The 18,263-nt window shown below is 45.5% G+C and overlaps 4 protein-coding genes across 6 annotated transcripts; 3 read left to right on the forward strand and 1 right to left on the reverse strand.

Annotated features, from left to right (window-relative positions):
• Positions 1-55: 55 nt before the first annotated feature.
• Positions 56-6,168, forward strand: LOC105570570 (NACHT and WD repeat domain-containing protein 1). Its single transcript, XM_012027881.1, has 10 exons — positions 56-1,308; positions 1,383-2,140; positions 2,252-2,788; positions 2,877-3,117; positions 3,252-3,910; positions 4,040-4,346; positions 4,438-4,663; positions 4,829-5,541; positions 5,658-5,924; positions 6,035-6,168. The coding sequence occupies exons 1-10, from the start codon at positions 930-932 to the stop codon at positions 6,046-6,048; spliced, it is 4,101 nt and encodes a 1,366-aa protein (XP_011883271.1). The 5' UTR covers positions 56-929; the 3' UTR covers positions 6,049-6,168.
• A 21-nt stretch (positions 6,169-6,189) lies between these two features.
• Positions 6,190-14,110, reverse strand: LOC105570576 (bifunctional 3'-phosphoadenosine 5'-phosphosulfate synthase 2-like). 3 transcript variants are annotated; one of them, XM_012027890.1, is made up of 7 exons: positions 14,046-14,110; positions 8,722-8,898; positions 8,016-8,651; positions 7,249-7,683; positions 6,961-7,164; positions 6,560-6,842; positions 6,190-6,423 (listed from the first exon to the last, which is right to left on the reverse strand). In XM_012027890.1, the coding sequence occupies exons 2-7, from the start codon at positions 8,896-8,898 to the stop codon at positions 6,329-6,331; spliced, it is 1,830 nt and encodes a 609-aa protein (XP_011883280.1). In that variant the 5' UTR covers positions 14,046-14,110; the 3' UTR covers positions 6,190-6,328. The 3 variants fall into 3 exon arrangements, with proteins under 3 accessions (XP_011883280.1, XP_011883279.1, XP_011883278.1); XM_012027889.1 differs by lacking the exon at positions 14,046-14,110 and adding an exon at positions 10,664-10,865; XM_012027888.1 differs by lacking the exon at positions 14,046-14,110 and adding an exon at positions 9,491-9,879.
• LOC105570575 lies at positions 11,653-13,185 on the forward strand. Its single transcript, XM_012027887.1, has 3 exons — positions 11,653-11,996; positions 12,081-12,212; positions 12,285-13,185. The coding sequence occupies exons 2-3, from the start codon at positions 12,108-12,110 to the stop codon at positions 13,005-13,007; spliced, it is 828 nt and encodes a 275-aa protein (XP_011883277.1). The 5' UTR covers positions 11,653-11,996; positions 12,081-12,107; the 3' UTR covers positions 13,008-13,185.
• A 125-nt stretch (positions 14,111-14,235) lies between the features above and the next one.
• LOC105570574 (cap-specific mRNA (nucleoside-2'-O-)-methyltransferase 2) lies at positions 14,236-18,257 on the forward strand. Its single transcript, XM_012027886.1, has 4 exons — positions 14,236-14,441; positions 15,086-16,689; positions 17,020-17,554; positions 18,024-18,257. The coding sequence occupies exons 2-4, from the start codon at positions 15,232-15,234 to the stop codon at positions 18,110-18,112; spliced, it is 2,082 nt and encodes a 693-aa protein (XP_011883276.1). The 5' UTR covers positions 14,236-14,441; positions 15,086-15,231; the 3' UTR covers positions 18,113-18,257.
• Positions 18,258-18,263: the final 6 nt, after the last annotated feature.

Genomic DNA, 18,263 nt, shown 5'->3' on the forward strand with positions numbered 1-18,263 from the left:
GTAAGGCAAGGCAGAGAAAAATTTAAGTCGTGAAACTATTGCTTTACGTCTACGACTAAGATAGACTTGGGGTGGCGTCCCATGGAGATCATTCTGATAGAAGTCTTAAAAAAATTCCGTCGAAACGGTTTTGGCGATCCGCTGATTCCGCTTCCGCGTATTCCGCTCCATGGGACGTCGGCCTTAAGCGTTTACGGATCGTTTTCTGCCATGAGCCTAAGGCCGCCGCTGCTCCGGCATGTTCATTTCGTGTACGATACGTCACATTTCTGCGAGCTCGTAAATAAATAACCGATCGGGATACCGTCACTCCGTCGCTGTCAATATTTGATCGACTCTCGTGCGACGGCACGCCGCTGCGGGCATGTCGTATTTCGCGACTCGCGACTGAATTTGTGGACTTATCGAGCTTTCTCCTCCGAAAATAGATAGAGATCCCGACCTTCTAGGTCAAGCATCGTGCGCCGTTTAAATTATTCTCCTCGTCAAACGTTCGCGACGGCCGTTCGCAAAGGAATGTGTTTCGCACACCCACCGCGTTTCACGTTATAAGTGGCTTTCACGTAAAGGGTCTGGAAATTGAGCCGCTTTGTGCAGCGTCTAATGCCGCGCTAATTCGTTTCCAGCTAGAAAATTTAATTGGTGCTCGAGGATATTTTTAGCCGCGCGTTAGCTCCCGCTGGCTCGAATTTATTACAAATCTCCGGACGTACGGCGATTAAAATCCCGGTATCGGGAGAAATTATTCATCCCCGAGTTCTCTTGGACGCGATAAAAGCATTTTGAAGCGAGCCTCGAAGACCCCTTTCAATCGCTATGCAGATATAAGTGCCACGCAGCGGCGGCACGTGTAGGAGCACTAATAATTCATCGACGGTATAATCGTTGGAACGTTCTTATCAGATCTAGACCAGCAGGGCTTGGGAATAATGGCCGTGATTCGCGAGTGGACGGGCGACGACGCGCCGAGGTGCGCGGCCGCCGCCGAGGATCTCAAGACCCGCATCCGGGCCGTCTTGCCCCACGAAAATGTTGTAAATTTTCACGTGGAGCACCGTGACGGCGGTATCGATGCCGACTGTGACGCGCACGACGAGTATCTAGGTAGACTCCGGCAGCTGATACTGGACAGGCTCCAGCAGCTGGTGAACGCGTCCGTCGAAGCTGACCCGGAGATCAAGAGTCGCAAGAAAATGGTTCAGGAGGTCTACGCCGAGAGTATGGCGCACTTCGCTCTTCTTCGAGAAATTCCGCTGGCCGACGCGGGCGACGAGACCGTGGAGCGAGTTAAACAGCTTATCCTTGCAGGTATTCTTTGCAGGACGGTGTAAAAGGCGTGAGAATACATGTCGTGCAATTGGATCTGATGTGTAAATCTCCAGGCAAGGAGCACAAGCACGGGCCGATTCTAATCTACGGGCCGAAATCCTCTGGAAAATCGTCTGTCCTTGCGCGCGTCTACCGGGACTCGCCGGACTGGCTCTCGACGCCGACGCTCCGTGTCGTCCGACTGTGCACCTCGACACCTCGGTCCGCCTATAGCCTGGAGCTGCTCCGCATCCTCTGCCAGCACGTCGGCTTTCTTTGCGGGGACAACGACGGTAATCTGCCGCGAGACGCCTCCTTCGACCCACTCTACCTCAACAATTGGTTCAGTCTCATTATACGCCGCTTGGAGGAACATCCCCTTCCGGACCAATTAATTATTCTCCTCGACGACCTCCATCGCTTTCATCCGCTCGAGTGCGACATCGTCGCCGCCCTGTCCTGGCTACCGCTCACTCTCCCTCCGGGTGTTCACTTTGTCGTCACTTCCGCGCTCCCGCCCGAGGGAATGCGCCTCACGCCGCTTCAAAAGGACCGTCTACGTAGCCCCGACATTCTTGTTGATCTTTCCGGGCGGGTGTGCGCGACGCCAGGCGTCGATGAGGTTCTCGAGCGTTTGGAGGACCTCGTCGGACTCGGCGCGGCTAATCGGATCGCCTCGATTCTCGCCTGCACCGAGTACGGCTTGTCGGAGACAGAAATACTCGAATTGATTATGCCTACCGGAGGAGAAGGACCTTTGCTCTTGGACGAAAGTCAATTTAACTTTGCGACTTGGTGCTTAGTCAGGAGGACGTTTGCGCCGTGGCTCAAAGTAAGTTGGATCGATACGGATAGTCGCTTTAATACCACATTTTCCGTGCCATGTGCCGCATTATATTCGTACTGCATTATTAAATTATTATTTTACAAAATATTATTTCAGGTACGAGTGATGAGCGGTCGATTAATGTTTTCCTGGCGCGGCCAGTGTCGCGAGGTCGCACTCAGAAAGTATCTCTCCAATCAAGACGTTTCTCGCGGTTACCACGCGGAGTTGGCCGGTCTCTTCTTCTCCGAGGAGGTCGACGACAGTTCCGACAAATCACCGGAGAATCCAGCCTCTTCGCCACCCGTCAAGGAAACGCCGTTTCAAAGCACGCCGCAAACGCAGGATGTCACGTACACACTTCGTCACGTTGAAGAAGCCTGGCTGCACCTTCTGCGCGCCTCCGACGTTGACAAGCTGAAGAAACTCGCCGTCTGCGCGTTCGACTTTCTTCTCGCGAGTGCCCAGATGATCTCCGTGAGCTATCTGCGATGCGTCCTCGAACACGCCAGGCGATATCTCCTCGAGCGCGACTTGGAGCTCGTGTATTACGCCGTGAGAAAATCCAGCGACGTCCTCACCAGAGATCCTCTTCAGCTCGCTGCGCAGCTTATCTGCTGGTTAAGGCCGGTTGCCGAAGACGGCGGTGATCTTGTGAGTCCTGTTTTTTCATTATTCTTTTTCTCTCCATAAGGAAAGCTATTAATTCACAGGAAAGGTTTACTCTTTTTCTCTTCAAAAGGTCAGTAGAATGGTCTTAGCAGCTATGGCTTGGTGCGACGGTTACACCGCGCCTTTGCTCGTGCCCTTGAACGGATGGCTACAACCGCCTCTGCCACTGCAGATCCGGGCGATTACGTGTCCTCAGGGAGTTAAATTGATCGAAGCGGCACCGTCCGGCCAGCATGTAGTTGTCGTGCCACCGCAGGGGGATGCTCAGTTATGGCACGTGATGTCCGGTCAGCTCGTTCATACGTTCAAAGGTAAAGAGACAAGTACAGTTTGGAAGAAATTGATACTGATTATTGCATTATAACAATATTTTCTTCTCCATTCTGGATTCCTCAAGTGTGTTTTCATTAATAATCATTAATAGATCCTGTTTTTGTCGTACCAGGACACTCCAGCCCAATCTCGTGTTTAGCCATCACCCATCAGTCGCAGTATTTGCTGACCGGCTCCGAGGACACCTCCATTATCGTCTGGGACATGAAGGATCTCGTTATGAAGCGCCGAATTTGCGAGCATATCGCACCGATCCTCACTTTAACTACGGCGCTTAACAACTCCGTTATCGTGAGCGGTGGTGAAGATTCGAGAATTATCGCTACGAGCTTGCTCACTGGCGAAGTCCTGATGAAGGTCGATCATCATCGAGGCCCCGTCACCACTATTCGAGTCGATTCCGCTGGAGAAGTCTTGGTTTCTGGCTCAGTCGACGGAACTGTGTGTCTTTGGTCCCTGGAAAGCTTCAGTCTTCTCAACAGTATTGCTCTACCTTCTCCGGTGATCATGTTAGATGTGTCCGCGGACTCAGTTTTTCTTCTAGCCGCTTGCGAAGATCAGAAGCTCTATCTAAGATCTTTGGCAACGGGCACGGATATCCACACGCTCAGGGGACATCAAGGGCCAGTTAAGAGTCTCTGTCTGGCGAAAGATTGTAGAAGAGCTATCGCCGGCGGTGTTGAAGGCAGAGTATCCGTGTTTGATATGCACAGTGGAAAGTTGATCAGGACCTTGCCCGCTAATCCATCGGCAAACGTTACTTCGGTCAAGGTGAGTGAACGCAAAATTGCGCTACTTTTCAACGCTGCTTTTTTCTTATTTAGTTTTAACACGTTTTACCACTGAGTTTTCCTCGTTACTCCATTTCGATCACGCCATTTCCATTTTCATCTCTCGCAGGTAACCGAGAAAGATGATTTTCTGATAACCGGTGGAGGAGGTCGCGTGACTTACTGGAGTTTCCGCGGTGAGGAACCACCGCCGAAACCGCAGAAACCCGGGAAACAGGATTCTCTGCAGCCACATACCGCACCGATATCCTGCTTGGACATCTCCAGGGATGGCGCCATGGCGGTCACCGGTGGTGTCGATTCCTTAGTCAATTTATGGCAGCTCAACACTCACGAATTGTTATCCACCTTGGAAGGACATATAGCTAGCATCACCTGCATTGCATTTTCCGCATCAGGACTCTTTGTCGCATCTGGTGCGGGCTTTTATGAAATGTTTTTTTTTCTTCTGCCAGTTGACCTTTATTCGCTGTTAACGTATCTAGATAAATCACGTAAATTCTTTAGGATCCGAGGATAAGACAGTACGCGTGTGGGGTTTAACCCTGGGACTTGTCGTGGCTACATTCAGGCATCAGGCACCGGTAACTGCCGTTACGGCTATGCTGGATGGGAGAAGAGTGGTCAGCTCAGATCGTGCCGGCTCTATCAGGGTCTGGGCAGCAGACAGTGGTACATTGATTCAGTCCGTTTGCGGACCTGGACGATGTTTCGCTGTTGCGTCCGATATGAGGTGAGGAAACAGGATTTGTAGTAGACTGATTATACTTCTCTGTGCCAAGTATTTCTTATCCGGTTTCACCATTCGCTCCTCGTATTTCTATATATCTTCAAACTTTCGGTATTTCAAGACACGCTCGTACTAACATGCCTCAGCTCAACCAATCCATCATTGCAGATATGCGGTATGCGGATCTAGCGATAACCAGGTGCGCATAATTAGCCTAGGCGCCGGTCCCGAGGAGAAGCATCAGGTGTCGCACTCGCAGGATATCACGTGCCTGGTAGCAACGCCGCATTCTCAGTACCTGATCACCGGTTCCCGCGATATGAGCCTGAAAGTCTGGCAACTGGCCGGCGGTAAACTCTCCCAAGTATTGGTTGGTCATACCGATCATGTGACTTGCGTAGCAGTCGCAGTGCTCGACAAGTCCATAGTGGTTTCCGGGTCCAGGGACGCCAATTTGATCGTCTGGGATATCAACACCGGCGCCGACTTGCATACTCTCGTCGGCCATCTGGGCTACGTGACCTGCGTGCGTCTCTCCGGCGACGGTACTCTGGCCGTTTCCGGGAGCGAGGACAAGAGCCTTATCGTCTGGGATACGAAAAAGGGCACCCCGCTCAGCTCCATTATGCTACACGTACCGGTTTTAGGAATTGAAATGTCTACCGATTGCTCCAGGATGGCGGTACATTTGCTGGAGCACAAGTGCATGCCTATTTTATGTCTGCATAATACTCCCGCGCAATACGTCAAATTGCCGTCATATGTGGCGCCGCGGGATCTGAGACCACCAGGACCAAAGCGACCCGCCAAGAGGTTGTTGAAGAAAGAGGTGTCTTTAGATACTTATACCTGGCAGCGAAAGTATGGACATCTTACATCAGGTTATCATTTTTATATAATTCTAATATCATTTGGAGATCGGGATCGATCTCTTAGGCTTGTTTATGTAAGATCGGAGGAAGGGTTTAACTTAACATTTGTTGCATTTTATCTTCAGGTATCATAGTCTCGAGTATCGAGGAACGATTGAAGCGTCGTTTTAGCGTGAGCGCGTCGATGGAGGAGATCAGCCAAGCAGGTCTAGCCGGCTCTCAACCTGGCCTAGGTCCTGAGCAGGCCGCTTTAGCACAATCTCAACATTTTGATCAACTGGAGGCACTTTGGAACAAGCAGTCGCCGCCGCCAAGACCACGTGGCCTAGTCCGGACATTAACGAAACAAAGCTCACTTCAGGCTACCCGAATCTCCGACTCTGAAGAAGAAGGTGAGCGCAGATGACAGTATCTTTTATTATCTAATTTACTCAAACAAATACTTATTTTTCATAATAAGACACAAAGATTAAGTTAAGAACAGTGGGATATTATATTGCAGATACACCGGAATAATGGCAGAATATTTTCTATCGACAACCTTCGGTTGATTGTCGAGTATATTTAAGCTACAAAATGTCCTTCCGTGTCATTCGATGCAATAAATAAAGATATACCAGAGGTAATAGACTAGAAGAAAATGCAAAATTTGTGCCATTATTTTTACAATACGTGTATACTTTGTTTTATTTTATTATATCTTACTGTCCGTTATTCAAATCTATAATGTTTTATACAATATCAGTTATGTAAGACTGTACATATATAAACTTTACTTATTCCGTTTGCTTGTCGATTACGTGTGTGCAGTTTGGTAATATTTCGCGATAATTTTCCATGCTTTCGGCGCCATAAATCTTTCGGGAGGATCTTCACCATTTTTGGCCAGATCTAACGTAAAAAGAAAGAACAAATACTTTTACAAGTCTTGTGGAGATAAACGTGCGTATACTCATAAATAAGAATAATATAAAATTATGCAAACCAACGGATAAGAAAAATGTGTAAGAACAGTATAAAAACTTACTGCGCATTTTGGTACCGGATATAAAGACGAAGTCCTGCTGCCGTTCGGCCTCGAAGAAAGACATTTTCTTCGCTTTGGTGTCGTAAGCGGCTACCCTGAAAGGAATAATTTCGAGATTCTGCAAACCCGGCGCCAGTGATAGGACGCGCGCGCCGTGAGTGGCGTCGTAAAGATTGCCGTCCGGCGTGGCGGATGCATCAGGGTGAGGAACGCCGGCGGGATCTCTTCCGACGATATAGAAATTGGCTCCTGCGATCATACGGGCTTTGGCATGCCACTGCACCTGAAGGATGCGAATTAGCGGCTGAGCCTTTTTTAAGTTGGACACTAACAGTCGTTACATATTTCAGGTGTTGCACGTAACGCATGGTTTAACAAAACGTGTAGGAAGAAATATGTACCTCTGTGGGACCGGCGTAACACATAGGGCTAGGGAAGATAGCGAGAATAGTGTCCTCGTGCAAGACACCCTCCTCGAGGACTGCCTGGTGCTGCTGTATTCTGACCGGCAGGGGGACGTCGTCGTCTTTAGTCCACCCGCCTAAAGGATGAAGAAGGAGTACTGGTTTCTTAAAGCCATACTCTTCGAGACGTCTCCTGGTGTCCTGAGGTACAATGAGATATGATAGGAGTAACGAACGAGCACTACCGTTCGCGCGAAGAATTTCGCAAAGGGTCAGCGCACCCACCTGCATCAATAACGCGTGTCCGTTGTGTATCGGATTTCGCAGTTGGAAAGCGAAAACGGCGTCGGCGCCAATCTCCCGACACTTAATCCTGATCTCGCTAGGCGTCAGCCTGTAGTGATCCAGCCCGTCATTCCATTTAATCTTTTCGAGCACTTCCAAATCCCCACCGACCAGCCAGTCGCCAGAATCACGGATTAATCTGACGTAGGGATGCCCGGGATTATTTGTGCCGAATTGACGGCAGCAACGCTCTTCCTTGCGGTGGAGATAAAATTCGGGATTGCGCAAGACGGCGAGATCTTTGTCCTGATATCTCAGGACAAGCGCTGCCGCCTCGAAACAGCGCTCTTTGTCAGCGGTGCTCACAGCAAGAACAATGGGAATCGATTGATTGATCGGCACGCCGTTTTCATATAGACAATTGAAATGCTGCACCTAAAAACAAAAACGATGTATTCGATATACGGATTCTTTTTTATATTCAAGACCGTCTTAAGATCATCTTTAGATACTTCGTAGCCAATGAAATGTTCCATACAGCATCTTTAGGTAAATTCATGACGGTCTTGAATAAGACCCGACTATGAATACCGGCCTATAAGTCGGAACCGAGGGGTAAACCGCTGACCAAAATTATCTACACCAATGCCTACTAACCCCAAGTGGGTTTATCTTATTATCTTGTTTCGTCTTATTTTATCTTGTTTTGCACAATGCCCTCAGCGGTTTACCCTCGGTTGGAACGCATAGGATAGGCTTAAACCTACTTGAAGATACTCGTTCTCTCTCATAAATCCTTTCAAAGGCGCCGCCCATCCTTCAGCGAGAACTTGCAACCATTGCACGTCTATCTTCCCAATTTCCAAAGTTGGGAGAGTTTCCATCTCCTTCCGGACCTCGTCCAATCTATCCTCCTTCACGAATAACTCCAGAAAAGATTGCTTAAATTCGTACACCTTTGGTATAATATGTTTGCGCTGGAGAAAGTCGACGACGATGTCGGTGGACTGTTGAACCGTCGCCATCTCCGTGTTAACGATGAGATCGGGCTCGGTAGGTATGTCATAATTTTGGTCGATACCGGTGAAACTCTTAATGATACCCTGACGTGCCTTCTTATAGAGCCCCTTGACGTCACGAGCCTCGCAGACCTGGAGGGACGCGTCGACGAACACCTCGAAGAAGGGCAGACTGGCGTTCTCGTGAATTTCTCGTGCTATTTTCCGATCCGCCGCGAACGGCGACACGAAGCTACAGAGGGCAATGATGCCAGCATCCGCGAAGAGTCTCGCGACCTCAGCAACGCGACGTACATTCTCCTCGCGGTCTTCTTTGCTGAAGCCGAGATTGCGGTTCAGACCGGTGCGCATGTTGTCGCCGTCCAAGCTGTACGCGGGAATCCCCTGTTTCCAGAAATAAGGTCGAATAAATACCACGAATGTAGAGCAACGAGTCGAGTGTGTCGTGATGTACCTGAGAGACGAGATATTCTTCAAGCTGAAAGGAGATGGAAGTCTTCCCGGCACCGGAAAGTCCCGTCATCCAAATTGTGCATCCGCGAAATCCCCGAACGGAGCCGATCGCTTGTCCTCGTTTCGTTCTGGACACGTGATGCGCTTGAGACAACACGTTGTTCGCTGTTACCTGCATCTAAATTGAAAATACATCCCTTTTTCTTCATCAATCTCATCCCTTTTTTCTCATCAACGTTATACTCCTTGAATACCGTGATAGAAATACTTTGCCGAAAGTAAGTACGAAATCGATCAAGCAAGAAGTTATTGAAAACTTACTGAAGGTATCTGAAAATGAATTGTAATTTTCCTTGTGAAATTCAATGTAATACCGCGAATGTAAGGAAAGTTAAAGTATACTGCTGGAAAGTAACAATAATATGCAATTTATTGAATTTAACTCCCAGCAAACACCAAAGTAACAATTACATAACATCAATGCAAATGGAATATAGCAGGCATGTGTTATATGACATTTATATTGACGTTATGTAACTGTTACTTTGGTGTTTGTTGGGCTGTGTCACTTTTTAGTAAAAAGATTTTGAAATAATTTCTCCTTGAATTTTTACAGAAATATTAATGAGATTACAATGAAACGGAGTCAATTGAGGGAGATTTTCAAACACATCGCAGCAAAATTTCACTATATCTTCAATGAAATATTTCCAAGAGGTATCTCTCCGAGTCTTCAATACGGCAATTTTATCTCAATAATTATATCTTACCTCCTTCGGGGAATCCGAAATTCCCAGAATCGGTCGTACAAAGATTCCCATTTCTTAAAGATTTCCACAAACTTGCCTCTTTTTATTTCTTTATTTATTAGCTGTGCTACGCGACAACTTGTAATATCTAACAGTGACTCTTGTTATTTTGCAAGAGTATTATTTTTATAAGAATGCAATATATATATAACACATATATATGTAACGATCCTCGTACATCAGTTACATTAGCGGAAAACACGGTGGGTCTGAAATGCGCGACGGACGGTAGAAAACTGATCTTGTGTATGTAACGTAAGATGCTGGTAGAAGCGAGAAAGTATGAAGAAAGTCACTTTCATCGGTATTCCGGGGGACAACAATTCCGGGACACGCTCAAGAGGCTACCACTGTGTAAATGCACGGCTGCGTCAACACTTCTCGGTGTCCTCTCAGCCCGGGACTCTGATAAATCTAACGAACTTTTATTATACACATCGAATCACAGTTACGTTTATTAAGATGGAGGAAAATGAGACCGCCTAGTAAACAGACCGCCCGCGGTAATAACTGATTGGTACATTTGTTCAGATATCGAACAGATCCGGTGTCATCTGTGTCTACATTAAACTCGTGTTTTGCTGACAGAATCGAGATAATTATAGTGGGAGATTGGCGACAAAGACCGCGCAGAATTATATTATTTAAATGCTTACGAGATGGCAGATCTTATTCTGCAGTCGATTTGTCATCCCAAATAACGCAGAGGTAATGATTGTGAATTCTGCAGACGCGTACGGTTAAAAAGTAATTGTTTTTTGACACAGGTGCTTTTAACAACTTTCGTAAAATAACAGGAAAAGATAATAACTTTATGGATGCGTGAATTTTTCGAACAAAAGTTATTAAAAAGATCACACAAGAACTGCAAATGTAATGTACGCTCCAAATAGCACAAAGGTGAAGTTCATAAAAAAATTCATCTTAAAGAATAGCAATTCCTACGGAATTATAAAACTGAATATCTGAAGAATTGTTAAAAGAACCAGCCAGAATCGTCTTGTTCGTCTTGAAGTATATATTCCTCGGGAGTCCATTATAGTGCATGCAATTTCCCGAATTATTCTTATCGTATTCTTTTGTGTATTCTTAAAGAAATACAATTCAAACGGGAAGAGAAAACTTGAAGATTACCTTGCAAATTTGCCGTGCTGTCTTAGTAATACCGCTCGCTGCCGCGACCTCGCGTTAGGCTTTCTCACAACTAAAACTTATCTCGCATTAATATAAGGGGTGAGCCGGCGAAAGAGCTGATCCGACAGCGACTAATGTCTCGTGGATGGGCTCAACGACTTGAATATATCCGACGACTAAGTAAACGTATTTTTAATGTCAGAAAAAGACTGTATTAGGCTTGCGTAAACGCAAGAGTTTTATCTTATCTCTTTTTTTTTATATTTTATGCATACAATTATATTTAATTATATGCAGTTATATATAATTACGCGTACATTTACTATACAGGGTCAAAATAATCTTTCATCCTTGAAGTTACGTGCATTCAGAATGAGATTCTGAAACAACGTTTCTTTTTTGCAAAACTTTGGCTTAGTTTTTAAATTATTAATAAAAATTAATAAAGCGGACACGGAGGGCTACGATTTTGGTGTGGATTTCTGATGAATCTGCTGCCAATCTGTTAACATTTTGCTGCCCTGGTGAAAATAGAATTTGGAGCGTAAATCGAACACGTAAGGGGAGAGTGACAGAAGCGTAAACGAAATGTGTAGGAAGCGTATTGGAACAGCGAAGCGTGAAAGAAACTTCGAACGCTTCTTTTACGCTTCGCTGTTCCAAATTACGCTTCCTACATATTTCGTTTACGTGTCACTCTCCCCTTACGTTCGATTTACGCTCCAATTTTTATTTTCACCAGGGTGACCGGGATACTTTGCGCGCACCGCGAACACATGTGTTCAAAAATTACTATTTGAGAATCTAAACACGATATTGAACACATTTTCTGAAATATATTGACAACTGGATCTTCTTTTCTCTCAAAGAAAATTTAATACATTTCATCCGCATGCGGTATTTAAATTCTCCCCGAGTTACCGACGATTCGAATTACCTCTCGAGTCGGGGTTTCGATCCCCGCTAGAATAGCCTTGCCCTAGCAGAAACGCTTTTTTTCACGAGGATCAAGGTGTCAAACACCAAGTATACGGTTCTCGGAATTTTCGACGCATCCAGTTCTTCGTGCGTCTGTCGCGTACCGGACCTCGTCCAGCTGAAATATCTTCTTCCTTTTATTATGACTGTTATTCCAACTGCCTGTGAAATAATACGGCAGAGATGCCGGCAGTTTGCAGGTTATGTCGCGCTCAGCATCTCGAGCATCTCGAGAGCACGTGCTGACGAAGAAAAGACAGTTTTTGGTCAGTTTTGCCATGCTCGCTCGGTTATGTGAAACCGGAGGTGTTTGACAGGTCGCGCCTGATCGGTCACAATATTTTACGGCCACAATGTACGTATATTTTACTTTGTAATCACGGAGTTCGCGCGCGAACGATTGTTGCCCGCGTCTCAACGAGCCTCGTCTCTTTTGCAGTAAGCCAACGGCTGCGATTATTAGAAAATGGAGAACTTCTGTCCACTGTGCTCAAGGAAGGGCGTTACGAGAAGAGTCAAGGCGTTTCAGATCAACTTGGACGAGGCGACGTGGTTATGCGAGTCGGAAGAAGTAAACTTGTTCCTTATTTTCTCTCCCTACACTTCCTTCACACTTGTGCTCACGGCTCATCTCGTGTTTCAGTGCCCCTGGCCGATCGGTTACGCGGAACTGGTATTCTTCAAGAGAAATGCCTTGTCCTGCAACTGGGAGGAAGAGGAGAAACGACAACCGTGTCCCGACGGAGGGGATGACAAATCCCCACTGGCGCTGATGGAACTCTCGCTCTACACGCCACCCGTAACTCCCGGAGACAAATCGCTGCTGTCTGAACTCCTGTCGGAATTTGAAAGCATTGATTTTGAAGAAGAAGAAGAAGAAGAAGTCATTAAGAGTGAACGGGTCGAACAGACCGACATTGTTGGAATGCAGCCTGGGCTCACCAACATCGAAAGTATGAATACTAATCCTAGTGTCGTTCTTGATATTGATGAATTTTGGAATACTATGGAAATAGATGAACGCGGCGGTTGTCTCGCGAATCCGACCGTAACGAACCATACGTTTAAGAATCTCGACGCGTTTGATGACGCAAATGCAGAGTTCGGTTTAAATACGGATTGTAAAACCGGCGACGAACGATCAGACGTAGCAAGTGGCGCGAAGTTTCGCGCGAATACATTACTGGAAAATACGGAAGTACTAGTCGACGGAGATATTACAAATAACTTCAATGCAACAAGCGAATCCGCAGAGAATGTGGCTGACGATCTGTATACATTAGTAAATACCCATATCAGAGAGTGTGTACCTAGCCATGTATCTGAAAACCTGGATGATGATTGGTTAAAGTCGTTACTAACCTGACGATAGTAACAATGCAATTTATTGTTACTTAATCCCTTAATGCACGGTTGCTGTATAATGCCCGAGTTGATTCAAGATTACGGGTTGCAACTGACCTTTATAATTTGTGATAATAGGATAACGTTTAATTATATTAAAGCATTTTTGTAAAAAAAAAGTACTCTTTTGAGAAACAGAATATTTTGTTAGTACATTTATTTATGTTGGTCTTCGATTGTCTTTCTTTTAATATAATAATTTACCTGCACCCAAAATTTTCAATTTTTAGAGGAAGCTATTTCAGTTTGGAGAACAAAAGAAAGCCGGTTGAACAGGAAAGAAACTTTACTTGATTTTAGCCCATAACAGAGCCCAGATAGCACAGTGAATTCGCAAGGTATTCTTCAAGGGTGGATGATGTACAGAATGTACAGAAACGGTCCACGTAGATCTGAATAAAATTCACGACACAACTCTGCCATTCCTATTATTGTACACAGGGTAAGGAAAAAGTATGGAAACCCCCTAAATTTCTCGAAAACTATGCATTTTAGAAACACATGTTTGAGACAAAAGTTGTATGGTTTCAAGGGGGACATAACATGGTAACATTGGCTTGACCTTGGATAGTCGTTTGAAGATTACACGAGGGTCATCTTGAATTTTAAAAAATGAAAACCTGCATTTTTTATTATACCATCTTTTTCTATTAATTAATTGGAACAACTTTTGCCTGAAACACTTTTTATTTGTCTAATATTTTTTTAAATAAAGAAAACTTGGCAACTTTTTCAATATTTATCGTACGATATCTTGATAACTGTTTATCGTGAGGAAAAATGATACAGAATTTTTTTTACTGGTGTCAAGAATATGCTGGTACTATGTTCTCAGAATATATTTTACGCATAAAAACCCACCAATTCTGAGAAGTTTAGAAAAATCCAAGGTGAGGGCGTTATACTGCACATCTATCTTATTTTCCATTGACCAAATTATTTTCTTATCTCCTGACTGTTCGTTTATGCAATTTTAAATAATGCAAATAGCATAAATTACCTAAATATAACCGCTCGGAGACCTGCTGCGTTGTGCGCGCCTAAATTTGAACATTTCACGTGTCCTGTTTCAGTTTTGCAGTGCCGCAGCCGCCGCCGTAGCGCTGCCAATCTCTCCTCTCCTCTCCTCTCCTCTCCCTTTCTGTCCATCTTTGCTGCCGAGTGCGGGGAGACTTCGGATATTCTCTGCAAAGAGAACGAAAAGGAGGATGACGCAGATAAACATGGATTGACGTAAACACAAATGATTGTTGCGTACGACGAGCGGAATGAGAAGGGAACCATCTGTTTGTCCCGTTTGGTTCGTTAACGTTACCGGTTCGCACCAGCGGCTGAGGAAAGAAGCGTCGGGAAATCGGCGAAATTCAGTGGCGATACGAGCTTAACACGGGGAGGGGTGAGTTCGTATCTTCTCTTCTTGCGACGATGCCGGGCGCGGGCCTAACCTCAAAATCGAAAGCTTGGAAATCGGTTGAGACGCCCACGCTCGGTGTTCCAGCAGCAATCTCGATGAGACTCGCCCTTGTCAACTCACCGAGTGCGTTTGTTAACTGGCGATCTCGCGCGAGAACTTCGAGGCGCGCTTCTTGCGAGACACACGCGTAGCCTCGAGCGGAGCGGGCGGTAGAGCGGCGGGGACAAAATGCGGGAGGCGCGGGCGAAACGGGGTCTTTTTATTTTCGGGATCGAAGGTGCAAGGGGTCTAATTGGGAGGAACAACGCACTATTAAATGCATTAGCCGTTTACACTGCCCGCACTAATATCCTATTGTCAGCCCTATCGTTACATTGCATTCTAAATTTGCTCCTATCGCAGCTTTGTGAAGCTTATACTTCGTCGTTGCACAATTCTATCGCATAGATTTCATGTCTAAGCCGTCTAAGCAACGGCTACTTCTATGGGAATTAGTTTCGTGTTGTAAAATGTTTTAACAAAAACGTATGTGTATGTGTGTATGTGTGTGTGTGTGTGTGGTAAGATGTATTATGTTATATAACGAGATGCTATCTATCCTGACGCGAGACAACCGTAACTTTCAGGCGCGATGCGAGACAATGACAGGGGATGCTAACTGCTAGCAAGAAGAATACTGAACGAATCGTAAGAACTGATACGACTGCGCGCAAAAGATAAGAGTGGCTCGGAGGTGCGCAGGTGATTTTGAATTGTATTATTACACGCGACAATGGAGAGGGAGGACGATGGGGCAGTATTTCCTCCGAGGCAGCCAAAGTCAATGCGAGATAAGTACGACGAGAGCACAATTCTGTCATCCAAGATGTCGATTTTTGAGAAACACTTTGCGATCTCGGATGCGCAGACGTACGCGTTGCCCGAGCCAGAGTCTATGTTCGTGGAAGCGCCGTGGCAGTTGGAGCGACTGCAGAGGATAAAGGAGAAGCTGAACGACGTGAAGAGTCGCCTGAATGACTTCAGTATCGGCAAGTGGCAGCAGCACACGTGCCGGATGAACGCCTCGAGCGACATCGTGTACGAGGTGAAGTGTAAAGTGCAGGCGGAACTGGTGACCCAGGCGTGGTGCAAGTTCTACGAGATCGCTTGCAACTTCTCCCTGGTGCCGTTGAACGAGATCCGCCGCGAGCTCGGCGACAAGGGCTTCAGCTCCGTGCACCTCTGCGAGGCGCCGGGCGCGTTCGTGGCCGCCCTGAACCACTGGTTGAAGACGAACGCGCCTGACGTGCGGTGGAACTGGCTGGCCACCACTCTGAATCCCTATTGCGAAGGAAACTCGTACGACAGAATGGTCGCGGACGACAGGTTCATCAGGCATACTCTCAAGCATTGGTGCTTCGGCGACGACAACACGGGCGATATCATGAGTGTGAGGAACTTGGACGCTCTGGTGGAGAGATCAAAGTCCCTCGATGGCGGGGGACCGGTTCTGCTGGTAACCGCGGACGGCAGTGTAGACTGCACGGGCATGCCCGGCGAGCAGGAGAGCACCGTGGCGCAGTTGCATCTGTGCGAGGCAGTGGCCTGCATGCGCCTCCTGCAGAAGGGCGGTAACTTCCTGCTCAAGCTCTTCACCCTGTTCGAGCACCAGTCCGTGTGCCTCATGTATCTGCTGTCCTGCGCCTTCCGGCAGGTCAGCGTGACGAAACCGGTGAGCAGTAAAGGCGGCAACTCGGAGATGTACGTCGTCTGCATGGATTTCAAGGGCAGAGATTACCTGGCGGCCTACCTGCCCGTGCTCGAGCGTTATTATGACAACGTGCCGCCCGCGAACGCGATGTTCCGCCTGCGGGATATTCCGGACGATTTTTTACAGAGGATCGAGCAGTGCAGCCAATTCTTCAAGTTCCATCAGTGCAGAGTCATAACGGATAACATAAGAACGTTTTTCAGGAAGTCTCCTTTGGATTTTCTCTCCATGATGTTCAAGCACATGATCACTGCCAAATATCTCAAGGACTGCAGATTAGATAAAATAGATCCCGCGGACAATATTGTCGGCCGAGAGCTAATCGAGAAGAGCAACAATCATTTTATAAATAAAAAGTTGCACGACGACGACTCCTACAATGATCGCTGCAAGAACCAAGACTTAGAGCCGCGAGAGCGCTTGTTGCTGATATGGTGCAACGTGAGAGAGATCGAATGGCCGACGGAAAAATCTTACGTTGTAAGCAAATTTTTCAACTGTGTTCAATGTCAGTCTTGATAAATCATAAAAAGCGTATGTATATTGTAACTTTTAGTTAAACACAACTTGAAGAGATTGCGTTTTTCATAAAATAATCATGAATTGCATTCTCTCTCGAGTGAAAAATAAGAATGAAGAATTAACACCGAAGAACTGAAAGAGGCATAATATTTTAATTTTATAATAACGTTTGTTGCAAAGTAATTTGTTCGTAGAAACTTATATGTTATTGCAGTCAAAAGAATGAAATTTTTACTGTGTATTCTGAGTACAGATCGCATTTACAACGTGACAATTTTACTTTTATAGTGGCACCTGCAAGCATCACCGGAAGATGTAGAGATACAAACGGGAAAGATGTTTGACAAAGTACGCAGTTCGCGCTTTTGCGACTCGAGAGTTCTGCAAATACTAATCAATATCGATAACGTGATGCAAGCTATGCACACCACCGTCTGCTTTCCACCAGCAGAAGTTACGAGTGAGCAGATCGATCCGAGTCACGAGATAATAAATTTCCAATTCGTTCAGAATTATGACAGTCATCGGACAATTGCCGAAATTTACGACCGACTAGAGAAGCTCCAATCCGAGCAAACACTCATTTTCGTCGGTTACTCTCTGCTAACGCAGTTAAATATCGGTCTCCTATACCTCTTGGGAAATTTCTTTAAGAAGATTATCGTGGAGGTTCATGATAAAGAAGGCTATCGTCTTAAATTGGAGAGTTATCGGCGCAACGAGAAAGTATTGAATCATTTTCGTGAAATTCTGACCGCATCGTGTAACGCACGCCAAAAAAATATGGCAGTTTGGTCGATAATACCTGTGACAGTCTTATATGGTAAGATTTACGAACGCGTAAATGAGACGACGTTGATTTTACCCATTTTGATAACGTATTTCATACATATATATCCTCGTTAAGTTTTATGCGAGGTATTTTGGCGATAAGCGAACATTTTGGCGAGCACAACAATATTTTTTTGTAAAAAATTAAAATAATTATGTTTTCTTTATTTGTATTTGTTATACAATTCTTTCTAAAAGATTGATATACATATGCGTATAATAAATTTGGATTTAACATTTAGTCGCAGTCCTTTGGTGAGGTTTTCAGTTTCCATAACTCCGTCGAGTTGGATTCGATCAAAATGGATATATCGATGGATCCATAACTTATTTGACAATGATTAAATGTCTTTGTCAACGGAAAACCATTCAATCTTTAACAAAGAATATTGTTGCTCGCATAAAAAATGCATCTATTGCTCTACGCTCGGTAGACCTTTGACGGCGCATTTTCTTTCTAGAATACGACCAGTTCCCTGTGATGATGCTACTTAATCACCTGATGATCAAACTGTACGCTCGTCATGCTATCGATACGATAGGACAGTAAGAAGCTGTAGCAAATCTGTGGGAATTATATAGTTGATAAACGTTTGTGCATAAAATTATAAATAACTGTAGTTATGTATATGCATATATAATTACAACTAGTTTGTGAATGATAAATATGAATCTATAAATATTTTCTTACAATACTTTGT

Source organism: Vollenhovia emeryi, unplaced genomic scaffold (assembly GCF_000949405.1).
Source record: "Vollenhovia emeryi isolate VEMERY1.0 unplaced genomic scaffold, V.emery_V1.0 DF939120.1, whole genome shotgun sequence".
Classification (NCBI taxonomy): Eukaryota; Metazoa; Arthropoda; class Insecta; order Hymenoptera; family Formicidae; genus Vollenhovia; species Vollenhovia emeryi.